This window comes from Polyodon spathula, chromosome 23 (assembly GCF_017654505.1).
Source record: "Polyodon spathula isolate WHYD16114869_AA chromosome 23, ASM1765450v1, whole genome shotgun sequence".
Taxonomy (NCBI): domain Eukaryota; kingdom Metazoa; phylum Chordata; class Actinopteri; order Acipenseriformes; family Polyodontidae; genus Polyodon; species Polyodon spathula.
The window spans coordinates 10,388,148-10,407,197 of NC_054556.1; the positions used below are offsets into that span (position 1 = coordinate 10,388,148).

Here is a 19,050-nt window from a genome sequence, read left to right on the forward strand (position 1 = left end):
ACATGATGCTTTAAAGAATTTATTTAATTTTTTCCTTTTGTAATAAAAATATTTTAGCTACATTCTGTACCAGGATCTTTACAGGTTTATTTTGTGGCTATTTTTTTTATTACAACAAAATGCACACAATAAACAAAAATGTCCCACACTTTGTAAAATGAAAAAAAAAACAAAAAACAAAAAAGTAAATCCTGCAAAGTATTGCAGATTACATAAAACTTTGTCGTCCCCCCCGGCATCCCTCCCTTTGGCTTATTCACCATCACTGGGGCAGTCAAGTTGGGTCTCATGAATAGAAATATCTCCGAGAGACCAATGTGCCAGTCTTTGTTCGGGTATATCATTTATTAAACAATCTGCAAGTTGTCTTTTTTTTTTAAATATCCAATGGGCAGTCTTCCAAATTTCATCTATCCACACATTAAAATAAATCCCTTCACTTCCCTGCCCTACAGTGGCATCAGCTGGAGCAACAGGGACATCTTAGATTTCCTCAACAGATGCCTTTTTTTTTTTTTTTTTTTACAAGAACGTGTTTTGAAGGATTGCTCAAGGCAGCACAACAGATTCATAAAGACACTGGGTTCTCATGTTGAAGTCTCTTTTGGGAATGAAGCTTGCGGTATTAGCAACAGACCTTGAGACAGAGACCCCACACCTGACACTCGTTCCCTGGACAAGGTACGGTAGACATTAAAGCACCTGATCAGTGTTTATAGCTTAGAACATTCCATAGTTTAAAAATCTAAACAGTGAGGAATGGGGGAAGAAAAGTTATCTTTGAACAGGCACATCAGTGCTACTCACTCATAAGTAGCCAAAGACTGGTAACCATCGGTAAGCAGCAACCATCAGTGAAGTAACAGAACATCAATGACATCAAATGTTGAGGGGGTGGGGGGTTACTAAATCACTCCAGCACAATTATACACATGCCTGATAACTGTGGAGTGAAGGAGATTCCCGACAGGAGTTATTCTTGCAATTTTTATTCTTTGTGGACATGTGTTTGCAATTCTGGAATTATAACTGTGAGCTATACCAGTGTAAAATGTAAAGAACTTCCAAACCATATACAGGAGAAACTGTAAAGTTTGTAAAGTCTGAACTATCATCACTAAATTGTAAAAGTTAGATGAAGTTACCCAATAACTCCCTCATAGAATTTAGTAAGAGATGGCAATAAACATCTAGCACTCAGTCAACTTGACTTTTTATATTTCAGCATCAAAATGTATCATGAATTGACAGTTTTTCATTCTTTGTTATGGCTGTGCCTTCACACCAAAAACAACAGTCATTTTTAAACTTCTGTCTGTTGGTTTGGTTCAGAAATGAAAATGATTAGAAGTGATTTGGTGGCATTCAAAACAAATCAAGAGGGCATGCTTTTCTTTGATCATCTCTTTTATGCTAATTTTACAACCACAGAACTACAACCCTCTTAAAACCTGGTCAAGCATTCAAATCTATTTTATTCCAACTATTCTTTATAGGTTGCTGTAGCTGTAACACTGAAAGTCAGTTTTCAGTTCAGTTCTCTGCCAGAGTTAGTTTGAACCACAAAAATCTATTTGAAAAAAAAAAAAAAAAAAGACCAGTCTTGTCTATTTGCTTCACATACAATTGCAAACTCCCTGTAATTTTTGTTGTGGTTCAGCCATGAATTAAATGGGTAGGAATAAATTGGGATCAGCAAGTACAGCCTTCAACTGTATATGCCTAGTTAGAGGCCATAAGGTAGGCACTGGTCAAGGAAGCTCGCTCTATTCAAGCCACACTTCTCTATGAGATGATCACTGAAACCCTAAAAGAAAACCTAAAAAAAAGTAACACTATCCACCAATAATTATGAAAAGGGAGGCCTGGCCTTGCAGCAGTACATTTTGTAAAATAGTTCGTGTACAATAAAAAGTGTTCCACAAATGGTCAAAATACTGGTAAATGTTTCCAGGGGCTTTTCAAGCACCACACCACATATCATTTTATATAAAACTATTTCTTACTCTTAAGAAATGCTATCATACAAATATCTTGCAGTCTGGCTTATATTTCCACCCTTCAACCTCCTGTGGCCTTACCCTGTTTTTCACCTCCAAATGGGTCCTTTGGTCTGGGAGCCCCCTGGAGGCCGTGTTGAAATGCTCATTCTGCTAGCTCTGAAATCTCAGGTGCCTGATTTTCCGCTACTTTCCATTTTTATTCTGAAATCTTTTGCCTAGACATTTCCAAGGAGTGTGTTCTTGACATCGCTTAGTGGCGGTTCTCGATCTCCTCACTCATTTAGAGACAAGATAACATCATCTTCCAAATCAGAGTTATCAGAGTTATCTGAGCTGTCAGCTGTAAAGGAACAGAAAATTGCTTTTACCTTAATTTTTTATCAAAATATACATAATGCATCTATTTGCAAACAGGGTCCTGGTGTTAGAAACGCCAAATCTACAGTTGCATACTTGAATACATTTAGTATTTCAGTTTGTGTTGCAGAGTTTTAGACAGGGAGAAGTTGACCAGAGACAGAGACAGTAAAGACGCTTGAACATTCTCATAGGCCATTCTAGAGAACACAATATGCTAGGGTTACAAAAAACACAAACAAAAATGGCTTGGATCGCTCAGGGTTTTTGGACTCTTCAACTCATAACTATAAAATACATAAACAGTTTCTTCAACAGCTTTTGGAGTCAAACTTGACAAGGTGCAGCAACTAGTACTATACAGGCTTAAATCCTGAATATTTTTATAGAGCTGCAGAAGGAACTCCTTTATTGAGTATACATGAGAACAATACATACTTATACACTACATCAAGACTGGCACCTAGGATTCTCAGAGGTTCCAATGTGAATTCTGATAGCATATGTTAACATAAGGCGTCAAGATAAGGCGGGACCTTGAGGTTAATTAAGAACAGGCGACACAATTAACTATTCTGGCTTCCTTGAGAGTAGGAAGTCGGATACTCACAGGTCTGCAGAATAAGCTCCACGTCTTCATCAGCATTGTCCGAATCATCATCGGTATCTTCATCGTCCTCGCCCTCCAATTCCGCCTCCAGCAGGCGTGCCACCTCCTCATCGTCGGAGGGAGAGAAGTCGTGGTCCCCGTCATCGTCATCATCCCCCCCGTTTTCGTTGTTCTCGCCCAGCTCTGCCTCCAGCAGGGGGTCTGTGTCCAGATCATCCAGGTCATCATCAGAGTCATCGTCGTCATCGTCATCGTCGTCGTCATCGTCGTCGTCATCCTCCGGTTCCTCATCCTGTTGGGATCAGGAATCGCATCATTCACAACCTCACTGTTCTACAGGGCCCACAATCATGTTCAACGCAAAGTATACTTCTCTGTTCTCTGTCTGCTTTAGACCTTTCAAAAAGGATAAAATTACATCATCTAAAATCACTTGCTATGATCAACTTAAAGAATCCTATATATTAATAATATTCTAACCTGGTCTTCCTCATCCTCTTCCTCCTCTGCCAGCCGCTGCCTCCCCACCTCATACAGACGGCAGACAGTGTCCATGTTGAGGGCGTCCTGGTTCTGAAAAACATGTCCAGCAGGCTTAAATGAGTTATTCCTGAAGCCAATTAGAAGTGATCACCTGCAAGCTGACTTGGTCACATGCTTAGTCTCACATTTCCATGTACAGTACAAATGTATTTTGCATTTTTTTATTTCAGGAATTATTTTGCAGAATTATTTTGCAAAATGGATGGAAATACAAGCCACTTCCATAAGCAGGAAAATTGCCTGATGCCAATGTGTCACTTCAGGAAGTCGGTAATTCCTATCAATAAGCAATGGTAGTCGTTTGCTAGTATTAGAGCGAGTACTTCGTTACAGGCATTATTTTTTATTACTATTCATTACTCATTTAGGGGAATAAACTAAAATCACGTTTACCTCAATGACAGCCATGTAGCAATCTTTGGTGTCAGTGCAAAGGTCAAAAATATTTCTTTTCACATCAATGGTAGCTAAAAAGAGATAGAGGCAACAACATAATTAATTTACAACGTCGAACAAAATCACTTAAAACCCACCACTCTGACAATGAGCAAATATACAAGGGGTGACTATAATTTACCTATAGGCTTGTAATCTGTAGCGTCAAAAGTCCTAAAGGAGGACCCAAAGGGACTTTTCATTCGTTCTTCAACCATGTCATCCTCATCATCTGCTTGCAGCATAGCTAGGAAACAGAAAACAACCACCGTTGAGCCACATCAGCAGTTATTCTTACTAAATATGCATCCTGACACAAGAATGAAGTACACACCATCTCAAGCAGAAGCATCTTTCTGTATCTTGACAGCAGATTAGCACTATTGTATATTAGATCAAGCTCTTATTGAAGCCTGAGCTGAATCCACAGCAATTCAGTTAACCCAGGCTCAGAATGTCATTTGCAAAGACTGAACAGATTGCCTGCCATGCAAGACAAGTTGCCTAACAATTATGTTTTCCAATAGATTTTACTGATCAGAAACAAACATGATAATGAATATTTTAAAAACACAAACATCCGCCACTTCACAGGGATTATGTGCTAAATAAAAAAAAAAAAAAGCAAACAGCAACAGTCTACAATTGCCAGTCCATTGCTTGCTAGGCTATGAGCCAACAGCTTGCAGTGAAACGAGATCTCTTAAAAGTAATTATCTTATAATGTCACCTCCGTAGATTACAGTTCCGTTGTTATTGAAGACTATTCTGCATTGGTCCAGTGCGGGAACAGTGTGGAGGAGATGGAAAGTTCTTAGGTCCCACTGAGATGAATGGTTAAGAAAGCACAAGCATCAACCATTATCATTACAAGCATCTTTAGAAATACCAAACAAATCCAAAAACACATCAAATGCACACAGGTCTTATACTTGAAGATTCCCGGATCCCAAGTAAACAGGTTGTTCATCCTAACCTTGTCCTCAATGGATAGTAATCCTTAAAATAAAACCAGCATAACTGTGGAGATGCCCAGGACTTAAACAGGAGAAGAATGAAAATGAACTTCAAGTTTAAATTCATGGCATCTATCCATTATAAAAAGGATACAATTTCAGTATTGACGATGACTTCCAGCCCATTCGGGTGGAAAACTCCACTGATGTTCATGTTGAATTTATCAAACTTGTGGATCGCCTGCGCAGAACGCACGTCCCACATCACCCCATCATTCAATACCAGGTCATCAGTGGGGTTGAAAGTGGCACAGTTCCTTTTGTAGTTATTCGAGAGGTCAGGATTGTTCAGTGCAAGGATATTCTGACCAGTCTGAACATCGTAGATCTTAGATTTAAGGGAAAAAAAGAGAAGTCTAAGCCTTACTACATTGTCCTGTCTATGTATGTACATTTCTATAGCACCAACAGTAGAACCTATTAATTACAGTGTTATTCAGTTTGTCAGTAAAGAAACTTAACAAGCAAACTCTAGGGAAAACAACCTGAACAACTGTGCCACTCTTGTTTAGTTTGCAGTCAGCCCCAAATCGACTCTATATCCTTACTGGCTACAAACATCTATGTATTATACATGTATACACTATATGGATTATTGCTATAATTGAAAACACATACAAAAATAAATAAAAAGATAGGATGCGTAATTGCACAAAAGTCAGAATTTGTGTGCATATAGCCAAATTACACCCACCCCCCATTTGGGTTATCATATGGGTAATAATTTAAATATACTGTTCTAGACACTCAGAGAGAAGCATTTTCTAAAACAATTCATTTTGATAATCATCATATTAGAAGAAAAACTCACATGAGCAATATCTTCCTTTGTACCAATGACTCTGTCCTGAGAAAGTTTACTGAACTCAACATAATGATCATCTAAAAATGAATGTCTGTAAGAAATATATTCAGTATTATTTAAAGACACATGAACTCACAAAAAAATAAAAAAATGAGTCAAGAGGCATACCTGTTTAACTAAAACAGTTTAAAAGGGTTCGATGAAACAGCTGAATATAACAGAAATTGACCATTATCTATAAAATGCTTTATTACAATATCAAATATGTAACAAAACAAAAGGTCATCGCTTCTTTAATATATCAAAAGTTGAAAAACAAACAGTACACAGGCTTTCAATTCACCACATTCCCTGGAAGTGCTTACTTTAAGTCAAAGACTGATTTCATCCCCCAGAGAGCTGAGAGGGGGTAACTCCATGTGGTCGACGTCAACAACAACGAGCCATCCTAGAGAAAAGGGGTGGGGTTATCAAATGAGAAACAGAAACGACTGATTTAGGCCCAGATGCTTCAATGTTGTCCATTTCTCCTTTGTCTAATGTTCCAAATAGGAGTTTTGTTTCCCCAGATATGCATCTCTTATTGAAAGTATCAGAATATAGCGGGAGGCATCCTGTCTGTGTTACACTTATATTTCAACATATATCTAGAAAAGCACTTATTCAATTTGGACTGTCTGCCTAATTGCATGTCAAAGTTAATCTAGTTTGGCCTCCAATGTTATCTTCACAGCCAGCCCTCCCCTCTTTTTTCTTCCTTGGGTTGGATTTTTATAACTGTAAAATGTTTACGTCTTGCTGCCATACTTACCCTTGATGGTTCAAGGTGAGTGATGGCAGAATTGTGGCAATTGTAACTGGCCTCTTCTTGCCCGTTAAACACATTGTAGAGCTTCAGCTGTCCTGTGCAGGTCCCGAGCATCAGGAAGCGTTCCCGAGCAGAGAACGCACAGCACATGAAGCCGCTCTCATCCTCGTCTGCCTCCCGGAACACCGAGATGGGACGAAATCTATAAAGAGAATTAAAAAGTGAAGACACTGTGGTGGTAACCTTTATATGTAAGAAGTAAAAATAAAAATAAAAGCGTATAGGGCTGAAATCTTTATTTTTTCAAGTTTGTTTTTTTCTTTCTTTATTTTTTAATTAGTGTTATACAGCAGTTAAATAACGCATTTAGTGTCTGTATTTTAGATATGTAATATATCACTTATATAAGTGCATGTACAAAGATCATAAGGAAAAACACAGTACACATATCTTATATACCCTATATTTCAGTTCAGAGCAGCTAAAATACAAAGTGTGTTATTACCTGCTGTAAATAAGATGTCTATCAAAGCAACCACCGTCCACCCCCCCATATTTGGGATAGACTACCCTCCGTGTGAGGCGGGAGGTGAAGTTGGTCGGGGCTTGGCGTCTCTGTTTGGGCTCAGGGCATTGGTGTGGAGTGAAGAGGGAGAAGGGGGGGCAGGTGGTGACAGGATTTTTGCAGCGGGCATGCTGCTCCCGAAGGTACTCTGTAATGATACTGTCCAGGGAGGGTGGAGAGGGCAGGTGCCTATCCAACTGCTTTTTCATCGCTGGGCTCTGGCTGTAGGCGCCGTGGTCCGACTTCTGCCGCAGGATCCTCAGCTTCCTGCCGTTGCAGGGTGACGGACGTTCCCGAGTGAAACTGATTCTTCCGATCAAAGGAGAGCCATTGGCATGGGGAACCACAGCAGACGACTGCGTTTGAGAGGTAGAAGGCCTGGCCTGGGCATGGCTGGTGGACGGGGTAGTGGATAAGGAAGAGAGGGTGACCAGCCTTGGAGACACCCCGTTAGCCAGACGAGGTGTTCGAGGAAGCGCTACGGGAGATGCAGATGTGGCTACAGCGTTGAAAGTCGAAGAGTGAGACAGTATGGCCATGGGCAGTTCAGCCTCTTTAGTAAGGACCGCGGCGGTATCATGAAGCCCCTTGGAAACCAGGTGGTTCCTGACGAGCAGCAGTAGTTCCTTTTCAGGAAAGGATATACGTGACTGCGCCACTACATCTGCCTTCTGCAGCCTGGCCAAAGAGACATCTGCTCCAATAAGCAGTGGCTTCCCAGAGATCCTCTCAATCAAATCTGCAGCATATTTGCAGAACTTGACATGTTCGTTTCGTTTGTCCTGCAGAACTGGCTCCTTCATCAACTGCTGGAGCTGTCCGCTGCTGAAAAGAGGCAGCTTGCTGATGATCTGTTTTACTGTGCTGCTGCGAGAAAGTCCCATCAGAGCCTTGCAGGCCAGCGCCCTGATCTGGTCAGCATCTGTAATGGGCATCTTGACAGTAAGCAGGGACAACAGCACCTTGATGCCGTTGTTGGACTGCACCACGTTCCACATTTTGGTCAGCACATTCTCTGTGCTCTTGGGGTTCTGGGGCAGCTTGCGCCGAGGCGTCCCAGAGATGAACTTGCCAATGCTGGAGATTCGCTTATCGGGCGCGCATACACAGTTGATCACCACCTGGAGAGCAGACTTCTGGATTTCTGCATCGTTCACAAACACCTCACCCTCAGCAACGCCAAGGATTATACTCATTCCTGCAAATCAACAAGGCAAGTAAAATAAAAACAAGCCTCGGAATATTTCAAACCTACAAGCCACAATGTTAATTATTGGTCTGATACAAAAAAGATGACTTATTGCTAAAATATGTGAAACAGGTTTCAGTAATTTGACCGGCTAAAGAGGTGCCCAGATTTACACAGATCATATTAAAACTGAAATACAATTATTCTATAAAACAGTATGCATAAATGGATTGCATGAAACTACATTCTAAGCAACAAAACAATTCTGGCCATTTTTGAATATTCTTTCATTAAATGTTAGAAAGAAAAACTCAAAGGTAATAAACAACTACCTGCTTTCAATGCTTACATAATTACTTTACCCTACTACCCACAAAAAGAATATTAAAATCCGACAAAAGCATGGTAAAACTGAAACGGTACTTATTCCAGTAATAATATTCAATCTGAAAAGAGTGAAATTGGAAATCTGGTTGTAAAATACTACAAAACCCCTTCATACCTTTTAACGTTAAATGCTATGGGCATGGCAATATTAACAAAAATTACTGGCAGAAAATAATCGCTTTAAATGTTAAAAAATGAACCTTACTCTAATGTATAAATAAGGGCAAGCAGGGCTGCATTGCAGGTGAGGCTAGAGAGCTTCATTATAATTTTAAATCATTTAAAAATATGTATAATTTATTAAGCAGGGTTTTTTTTTCCTTCCAATTTGTTCATAATTACTTAAAAGTTGCACTGCGGTAAAAGTCACAATATGGAATCAAATTAGATAAATCAGAACTTCTAGGTAGGCAAAGGCTCCTATTATCAGAGAGAAAGATTGACAATTACTAAAAATTAGCCTTTACTGGTGCGTTTTACTGTGTATTGATGCAGTTCTGAAATTTACATTGTGGATGGTGTATCTGAAGAAGTTATCCTTGGGCAGGAACTGAACTTGTGACCAGTAATCGTATGAGCTAGGCAGGGCACTGGAAGTGGCAAACACCCAGGAGGTACTGACCCACAGTGGAAACCGTTGAGCCGCTCTCATCAAGCACATCCACAGGCTCGGCTAGCAGCAGCTGAGTTTTCGGGACCACAGTGAGAATGGCGAGCACATCCAGCGCATACCGTACTGTATCACTCCTTGAGTGAGAAAAAATACAAATAAAATGGGAACTAAATCGGAACACAATCGTGTTCCGAACTCTATTCGCATGACAGGCAGATAAAGGGATGTAATATCTGTTAAATAATTCCTATTCACCCAACTGCATGTGAGAATGCTTCTATTAGAGCCTCTTACTGTTAATCATTCTGCAAACAGACTCAGATGTTTCAAATAGGAATTTGATGACAGAAACTCTGACGTTACTGTTAAAGTTCTATTCATGTTTCTAGTTTATATCTTTATTATTATGCTCTATCATTTAATTATTTTATAAAGAGACACAAAATAAAATTAATTAAAAAAAAAAAAAAAAAAAGAAGTTAGGCTACTGTGATTTAGATATGTACCTTCCATAGTAGGTCCTCCAATCACAAGCTATGGAGATTAGCTGCAGCATGAGGTGGATACAAGAGAGCCTGTGGAAGTCTTCAGCTGCTTCCCAGTAGAGCCGAGCTGGACCATACTCTATTAGAAACTCCATCATCTCCACAACCTGTTCTCGTGTATATGAGCATGCCTGCAAAAAACAAAAAACACACACAAAGTCACAATTGGGAGCCAGCTAGAAGATACATCCTTTCCCAAAATGCCATTAGCGACCACAAAAAAGCCAGTACAGACAGGAACTGTACAATGCTTTCTCTGATTCAGTCAGGTTGCATAAACGGTGTACAGTAAAAAGGGTACCACCCAGATTACAGAGTTGAAAACTTGAATAAATGAGAAGGATTACAAAATGTTAAGAAGCTGGCAAGTACACCTCAAAATCTCAATTACTTCTTCAATGAAAAGTGCATAGCCACCATGTCTAAATCCAGCCTATGGCAAGCAGTAAGCCTGAGCTGGGGGCAGTATAACACTATACTAGAATATAAACCTGTTATTAAATGATCAAAAGCTATGCACATTTCTGGGTTCAATTTAAGTTGAACTGACTATTGTTTAGAAATTAGATCTAAAAAGCTATACTTTACTCTCAGGTGGAATTGATTTAATAACAGATATTTTTCAGTATAGCCTTCAGATACTATAAAAGGTTAATCTGTTAAATCAACCCCACTTTGACGTGAAACATGAAAAGTAGTAAATTGCAACTTTGAGATATTCTGTTGTGCTTTAGGTGGCTGTTATGTTAGGTTCAAATACAGCACAGCACATAATAGCAATAGCATTTTTTTTAAATAAAGTACTTCATTGCTTGTAAAAGTTATAAAATCATAAAGCAAAGCCAAGTTGTAGTTACTGTTGTAGATTTTCTTATGAATCCCTCATTGGTGTTCAGTCTCACAAGTCATTTATTGAACTGTTCACCTCACCTTATACTGAGGCTGAGGGTGAACGGGAGCGCCTCCTTCTGTCCGCTGCAGAGACTGCTTCACCTGTTCCAATTTGATCGCCAGATGTGCCTCAAAATATCTGCGTAGTGCCATGCAGGTGTGCTTGGCCGTCTGCCGGCTAGCAAAGATCTCATCGTCACTCAGCAAGGCTCCCTGATCTTCCAGGTTCAGGATCTCTAGGGTACTAATCTGAAGGAGATAAATATATACAGTATACATACACATCTAGTGCATATCTAGTGGACCATTTGAAAAAGCCAAGTCAATTCTTCACCACGGCCACTGAAAACCCTTTTAAAAACAACTGTTACTGGACTTTCCCCAAGCTGTATCCGATGGCCGGACACAACTGAAAACTTGTACATGTATATAGACATTGGATTTAACGAGTTGAAATAAAGTTAGTGTTTACTGGACTTACCAAGTTGACAAGGCGCCGCAGACCGTCTTGTTTGTCAAAGAGCTCCAGGACGGCACGGAAAGCAAAGGAGATGGAGAAGAACATGGTGGCATGGCAGCCCCCTGATGCGTGAGAGCACTCCAGCAACCACAGGGTGTACCCGACCACATCTGCCAGGATACTGTGAGGGAGCATGCACACCTGCCAGCGGCAAAACATCGGATATGAATTACTCCCCATTAGCGGTCTAAGATTTTGTTAAATGTCCTGTTGCTGTAGAATTCAATGCCAATAAAAAGCAGGTGGAACATATGGAGTAAAAATCCCCACGAAATCAAAGATAATACCTAACCTAAACAGAGACAGGTTACAAGGATGAAAACCCTTACCCTCTCCATTGCATCCTGATTATATGCTAGGTAATATAGACACAAAGACACGCCAGTAGCTGCCATGGATGGGCGAGGTATTTCAAGCAACTTCTGAACACCACCATGTCCCACAAACTCGGCAGCAAACTTTTTGTGGAGGAGCAAGGAGGCCAGATACTACAGGGAAGAGAGAATAAAACCCTAATCAATAGGACTCGCTAACTAAAATTATTTGTATATATATCACGAGGCTCTCCAGTACCAAGTTTTTCTTCGAAACACCTATCCAGCTCATGCTCCCTGCAGTAACAATGTTGCAGAAGGGAGTGTGCATTCTGCATTCCGAGTGTCCTCTCCTGTCGAACGCTCTCCAGAGTAAATGTATTGCTCAGTTGATTTATGACCCATGATGTGTGATTAAAAAGTCAGTAAAAGGTTTACATATAAAATGCTGAGATAGGAAAACACGGGACACAGCAAAGGTAATGGAATACGTTCTTCTAAACTTTGCAGGGTGTTATGCACACTTTAATAAACATTTATAATGTTAAAATTTTAATCTAATTAGAATTGACACCAAGATAAATAGCAAGAATACCAGCAACAAAAACTGTAGCAATACCTTCAGAGCTTCAAAGGTAAGCTGGACATCATTGGTCTGTTTCAGGTCAATGTAATACATCAGTAGCTCCCGGGCACCAAGCTGCATAAACACAGCCAAAAGCTGCAGACAAAAATGAAGACATCATGATATATGTATCAAAAGAAAACATCAGCAAGACACAGTTCATTTACAGACACCTCAATCCCTAATTTAGTTTGAAATCCTGTACTGCTCATTGCATAAAGAAAAATTCAACAGTTAAACAAGCACAAGATATCTAACCTCTTGGTACTCCCCGAGAGGAGTTAGGTACTGCAGAATCAACTTTTGCTCTATGGCTGGGGTTAAAGGATAAAGGTGGTAGTTGGTCCCAATCACCCAGGGGGACATCTCAGACCAACTGCTGTTTGACAGCTCAGTGAATACCCGGTCTGGTTCCGGAATGGAAAAGTTCAGTTTCTGTTTTGCTTTCTTTGAATTCTTCCCAGATCTTCCATGCTTGCCATCTTCTCCATCACAAGGAGGTTTAGTGGCAGAGTTCACCCTGCTGCTAGTCTTGTGAGTCGAGTTCAGCTGAAATGGGAGTTCACTTTCTTCCAATGCCTCTTTCTCCTCTATGTTGTCCAAAGACACGTCACCAAAGTTAGCATCCACGGCCTCTTCATCGACAGTGAACATCTTCTGTGGACTTCGGCGCTTAAACTCCTTTTCCTGCAGTTCTCGTAAACGCTGTAGCATTAGTGGAACCTGAAGAAATAAAAATAACCATTTAATATATAAAGATATTTAGACATACCGAAATTTTGCCCAGGGATTTCCTATCCCAATATATTGCTACTGGTAGAAGACTTCTGGAAATATATTTTTGTTAGCGGTGTGTACCTTAATTGGGCTGGTTAACATGGATTAGTTAAAATACAAAATGTGAAAAGGAGGAGAGTGGTGCACTCACCAGATGAGAGTTCTCCTCTCTGTAGTTTGCAGCAATATCCTGGTTCTCCATGGCCCCAGCCAGAAGCCCGGTGGCATAGGTCCTCAGTGGTTGTTCTGCTTCTCGCGCCCATTTAAACAGCTTTTCAACAATCCCCTCCTAAGGGTGAAACACAAGGAATCCCCCTATAATCCATACATTCTTATACACAGAAAGTGGACCTGAAAACGGCACATGACCAATACTGGGTTGTTGTCCAAAGTTCCTACCTTCTCCTGAAAGACAACAGCCGTTTCCAACCCTGGCATGATATTCTGCAGAAGACGACAGGCAGCTGTGTTTAAAGATGGCTCTCTGCTTGTCATCACATACGAATTTACCAGCTGATAGGAGTAGAAAATAAACACATGAATAAATAAATAAATAAATAAATAATCACAGAATGGTCAACTTGACTTAGTTTTTAATATATTTATTCACGACTGACTGTTCAAAGTTCTTGGAGTTAAAATGTATGTTACTAACATACTTTATTACTTTAATGTAAAGTTTATTACACCACCTTTCTCAATGCAGAGTAAAACAGTTGGGATTCTCTTACCGCATTCATGAAGTCATCATTCTTAAAAAGAATTTTAAGAAGCTGTCCCAGCATGCCCTCTGGATCAGCACGTCCTGCAACAGTAAAAGAATATCTAATATAAACATTAGGCAGGATAAAATTCTCAAAGATGATGCTTGGGCATGACTTGGAAGAGAAAAGTGGCAAAAATGTGCTCTAGTCTTACCTGGATGCCTGTCATCAAAGGGGTCAGGATCAGCTTTATGATACTCTTCTGTCTCCCTCTCAATCAGATCTGAGATCCTGACAGACATTGAAGTGTTACAGATTTATACAGTGCACTAGCTGTGCATGCACAAGCTGGGTTACTGTGTGATCATATAAACAGCAGTAGCCTATAGATTGACAAAAAGCAAAGCAAGAGATTCACACCCATTATAATAAGCAACAGTTCAGGCTGGGTACAGAATCTCCAGCTTCAGCCTCACTGCATCATTTTAGCTGTAGGCCTCTCCACTGCTTTTCTAAGGGTCGATGTTATTTACATGACATAATGAATGCAAGCAGGGTGGGGTGGGGTGGGGACGGAAGACAAAACAGTACACGAATGGGAAGCAAATCAAACGTTGTGAATAAATCTTCCATCACTGGGCCCTTGTGTTTCACAAGGAAGTTGTCAATTAGATGTTTTATGACTCCCACACTTACTTGGTGAGAATGGGGACCATCTCCTGCCCACTGCCATGCTGTTCCCTTTCCCACTGCTCCAGCAATGAGGAAAGTTCTGCTTTGGAATCTACATGTGTGGAAGCCGAAGCTGAAGCCGAAGCCAAAGCCAAAGCCGAAGCCGAAGCCATGGCTAAGCCTAATAGAGAAAGCACATCAAAATGAACAATCTGTTCACTTAAATTTCTAAATACACTTTGTACCATTCAACTGAAAAAACGAATATAATTATTAAACTTAACAATCCTGTGTCGTTACTGCTCCAGCAGATGTTCTACCACTACCTAACAGCAGCATTTTAATTGTAAGCAGAAGAGACAGCAAAGGGACCATGAAATTTCACATTGACATGCAAATCTGGACTGAAGATTTATAAAGCTCCTATATTAAAAGCACAACTAATTTATTGAAACAGGCCTGTGGAACTGCACAAAACAAACTGAAGGTACATCGGAATTAGTGCTGCACAAGAGGATCTAATTTGTTGAAATAATGATTATTGCTTCAATTACAATATCTCCTACGTTCTCAAGTTACTCTAACGAGGGGGGGGGGGTGGGTTATGATGTACATGTAGCTTTGTATAAGTTTTCATTCCACCCCTTCCCCGGTGGCCACTGGAATTAACTACAAGCTATTCTAATACAACACCCAGCAGATTGTTTGTGTGTCCTCTGGCATGCAGGTGCTGACTCACCGCCTGCCTGCTGCAGATTGTGGGGTAGCAAGGGGGGGGTGTTATCATTCATAACTAGCTCAAGTGTTCTTGGCTGTAGCCAAAACATTTTTAGTCATGTATTAAATACTTCTGTGTATTTGAGCATTTCAGTAGAATATTGGAATCCAAGTATTCAAAGTCCTATTAAATACAGAATGAACTGGCTTAACAGCCTATTCTTTAACTGCACATCATCTAAAAACTAAAATGTATAAATAATACAACTATCTTTCTGCAACAGCCAACGCTCTTTCTTTCACAGATACCAGCAGAAGTAATTTAACGTACTGACTACAAGCGCTGCAGAAACACAGTAGTCACTGTGTATACACACAATTAAACATTTCACCTCAAATGATGTTCAAGATATGGGGATGCTTCAACAAAAACGCTGTTCTAACCCACACTAATAAAATAAAAATAAATATTACAAAATTGGTTACTGCTGATAAAAAAAAGAGAAAAGACTGTGTTCAGGGTTCAGGTCTTAATTGACTAGATAACTTTAGTTTGGTTCCAAAGAACCATTCTCGAAAATTGTAATTTGTAGCCATAAAGGTCACAGTGACAGAATTATGTTTCCACTGTAAGGAATAAAAAAAGACATCTCTCTGTTACTTGTAACCTTTTATACTTGATTTGCAGGCCATTAAAAAATGTTTATCAGCTAGTGACTAAGATGATCCAATGAATCATTTAATTTCATATTAGGCTACTATCCACCTGACAATCATGTCAATACTACATATACATTTATATATATATATATAATATATATATATATATATATATATATATATATATATATATATATATATATATATATATATATATACACACACACACACACACACACACACACACACACACTGTCTTGGTATTTCGAATATTGGACATGCTAACTGATTTGATTCAGAAAACTGTCAGTTTATGAATTTTGCTCAAGTGTGAATTCCTTCTCAGGTGTAGTCATTACATTAGAGTTTCAACCACACTTTGACTGACTCAATGCATTTAAACAAGAAGACAGAACACAGTATAGTGAAAGACCGATTTATCAAATATGTTTCCAGCTTGCAGCGCTACAGCAACAGGTACAGCGTGTGTTGTACAGCTAGTGCATTAGCTGTGTAAAACTAACATTTAGCAGTATGTCAATGCAAAAAATAAATAAAATAAAAATCCCTATGACCAAAAGCCACACTTTGTCTGATATACACACAGACAGCCCCAGAACTTGCAACTAGAACAAAACCAGCACCTTTCACAGAACAGCACCTTTCACACAAATGGCCATTGAATTGAGACAGCGCCTCACCTGTCGGGATATCAGTGAAATGAATTATCCACAGAAATGTTACAGTAAGCACATTGAACCTCCAGAGCCTATGTGAAATTATATGTATTTTGATTTATCAGTTACCTACTTCGCCTCCCAAATTGGTAGTATGGTACAGACTCGGTACATCACAAGATCGTACTCGGTATACCAAACGATAGTATACAAAATAGTACTGTATCTATTGCTGCTGGTTTCAAATCACTGCAAATGACCAGTTAACATTGCACGAAACCCGACTCAGGATGACCGTGTCTTAACTTTTTGCTTGTAAAGAAGTTGGTGACACAACAGCCACACAATGTACTTACAGTACAGTGAACACTGCCGTTCTCTATCGACCATTACTGAAACAATAGCAAAGGCGATAAAAAAAAAAAAGAAAATAATATCCATAACTAAAGTATAAAAGCAAAACACGTCCTTATTGTACGTTTTTACAAACTTATCACAGATATGTCTTACCCCTTCGGCACAAAAGATACTGTCGCCGTCAGTGTTTTGTGGCGTGATTATACCACTAATCAATATACAGTATAGCGGTATACTATGTGTGACATGGAGCATTTAGCCAGATCAAAGTGAACAACCTAGAACAGTACTTTGCAACTTTTTTTCGGCGCAGCGGAAAACAGCACTGGGTCGAGCTTAAGACACGTTATTTACTTATGTATTTATTTATAAATAAATAATCTCAACCACGGGCTTACTTCACTTTAGTTAATGTAAACGCTCGATCCCGACGGTCAATTAAATTTTGCTAACATTGTTCATTTAACGAGAGAATACAGGGATGCACGTCTTATTGCAAGGTCAGTATCAGATGTCTTTAAACATTAAATTACCCCAAGTATATGCATGTACTGATATCATCACGTTGAGTAAGCCGCTTTCATTTCATATCATACAATTGCATTGGCCTGTCCCGCCCGAAGTATTTGTACTTAACAATCAATAGGATATCATTGCATTTTTGTAAAAGACGATTCTTGCATGTTTTGTTACAATTAGTGTTTTCCTATTTCTCTTCCGCTATGTTGCCCCAAAACTTATACAAACTGACTAACACTATCTCCTGTGACAGACAGGCAGGTTCACTGAGTCCTAATAACAAATAGACAGGTCTTACCTCTGGGTCTAGCCAGATTCCCCCCCTGGCCCTCTTGAATAACCCCGCAGTACCCTCCGAAATCACAACGCTGCAACTGCGCACCAGCTATCAATATTTTACAAAGATATTGTGTGATTATTTTCACTGCCTTTTATGAGATCACTCGTTTCAGCTCCCGTGTGCGCTGGTTTATTATGGCGACCACGTTCTTCGCGTCACCACGCCTGCGACACCGCGCGAGTGTTTTCAACGTGGAGAAGGGGTTGGGTCATAGATAGAAAGAATAGCACAAGCAATCGTGCTGTCCCATGATTCAGTACAACTGCTCAGGGTAAAGCAAAGCAAAGCATTTGATGACAGGCGGGAGAAGAAACTATACTATTCTACAACTTCTAATTTTGTAAGAGAAGTTAAGAACCGATATATGATTATGTGACAGTTGAAAACGATTTTGTAATTCTGTCACTTATGTGTGTGTGTGCTGTATCACAGTTGTCTGTATAGACGAAGAATTACTTTTTGCAGTGTGTGTATTTTTCCTTCTTTCTATTTATTTGTATTTTGAAAGTTAATGTTGTATGCGTTTGTGTTTTTAAATGTTTCTGTACATGTGAAATATGTTGGTGTGATACATACATTTTAGGTATGTTATGTTCTTTGTTTTGAAACGTTTAAAAAGCTTTTTTGCCATGGTTGCCATGTTAATTTATTCATGTTCCTCCAAAGAATGAATATTTTAATTCTGATTTAATTAATGAGCATAATGGCTGTGGGGAGCAACACACTAATACAAAACCTGAAAGATTTTCTTACCACTGCTTGCCTGCTTAATCGCTGACAATTATTTTTTGAACATGTTTAATTGTTTAATTATAACAAACAGCAGAGGTGAGATTTGAACACAGTGTAACAGTAACTTTTACCCAGGTATTAACCCGACACTGTTTGTATGCATTACAAAATTACCAAAAACATAATTGTACACTACAATCCTGTTGCTATAACGATTCTGCATATAATTTACAACCCCTTTTTTCATTATTTAAAAAAAAAAAAAAATTATAACTATTTTTAAAGAACGTGTAAGAATTAATCTGGCAGGTACTTTGCATTGCCTGTCGAGAGACACAGCAGTGTTACACCAGCCTTTCTTTTGACTTGGATGGATACTAGTAGCAATTGCAAAATACAGTACCTGTAACATGTATTAATTGCCACTCCATTCCCATATGCAATCTGAACAAGAATATCCTTTCTGGGCTCCCGGCACTCGCCCCCGTCTTAGCTCCGCCTACCTCTGACATCTTTGTCCTGTCCTGATGTTCATAAAGCGCATGCGTTATTTTTGTAAGTAGAATGTAGTTGTGTCGGGAACAGATTGGCGGTATTGTTGGGTATGTGGCTTTCACTTTTGAAAATACAGTGACGTGCTGGCACTCTACATTTTATGTACCAGTATTG

The 19,050-nt window shown here is 39.5% G+C and overlaps 1 protein-coding gene across 1 annotated transcript; it reads right to left on the reverse strand.

The window, feature by feature from the left end:
• LOC121298139 (DDB1- and CUL4-associated factor 1-like) lies at positions 1 to 17,786 on the reverse strand. The gene is made up of 24 exons (XM_041225006.1): positions 17,608 to 17,786; positions 14,404 to 14,560; positions 13,922 to 13,998; positions 13,735 to 13,808; positions 13,403 to 13,516; positions 13,155 to 13,292; positions 12,485 to 12,949; positions 12,221 to 12,322; positions 11,617 to 11,775; positions 11,249 to 11,428; positions 10,807 to 11,016; positions 9,838 to 10,007; positions 9,341 to 9,465; positions 7,083 to 8,340; positions 6,581 to 6,779; positions 6,135 to 6,217; positions 5,776 to 5,860; positions 5,059 to 5,292; positions 4,679 to 4,772; positions 4,091 to 4,195; positions 3,907 to 3,980; positions 3,451 to 3,543; positions 2,971 to 3,262; positions 1 to 2,343 (listed from the first exon to the last, which is right to left on the reverse strand). The coding sequence occupies exons 2-24, from the start codon at positions 14,550 to 14,552 to the stop codon at positions 2,276 to 2,278; spliced, it is 4,548 nt and encodes a 1,515-aa protein (XP_041080940.1). The 5' UTR covers positions 14,553 to 14,560; positions 17,608 to 17,786; the 3' UTR covers positions 1 to 2,275.
• Positions 17,787 to 19,050: the final 1,264 nt, after the last annotated feature.

Coding starts and splice junctions, on each gene's coding strand:
- LOC121298139 (XM_041225006.1), bottom strand. CDS start 14,552: ATGGCTTCGGCTTCGGCTTTGGCTTTGGCTTCGGCTTCAGCTTCGGCT. Junction 13,809..13,921: donor CTTTGATGACAGGCATCCAG/GTAAGACTAGAG, acceptor TTACTGTTGCAG/GACGTGCTGATCCAGAGGGC. Junction 4,196..4,678: donor CGGAACTGTAATCTACGGAG/GTGACATTATAA, acceptor TCTGTTTCCTAG/CTATGCTGCAAGCAGATGAT.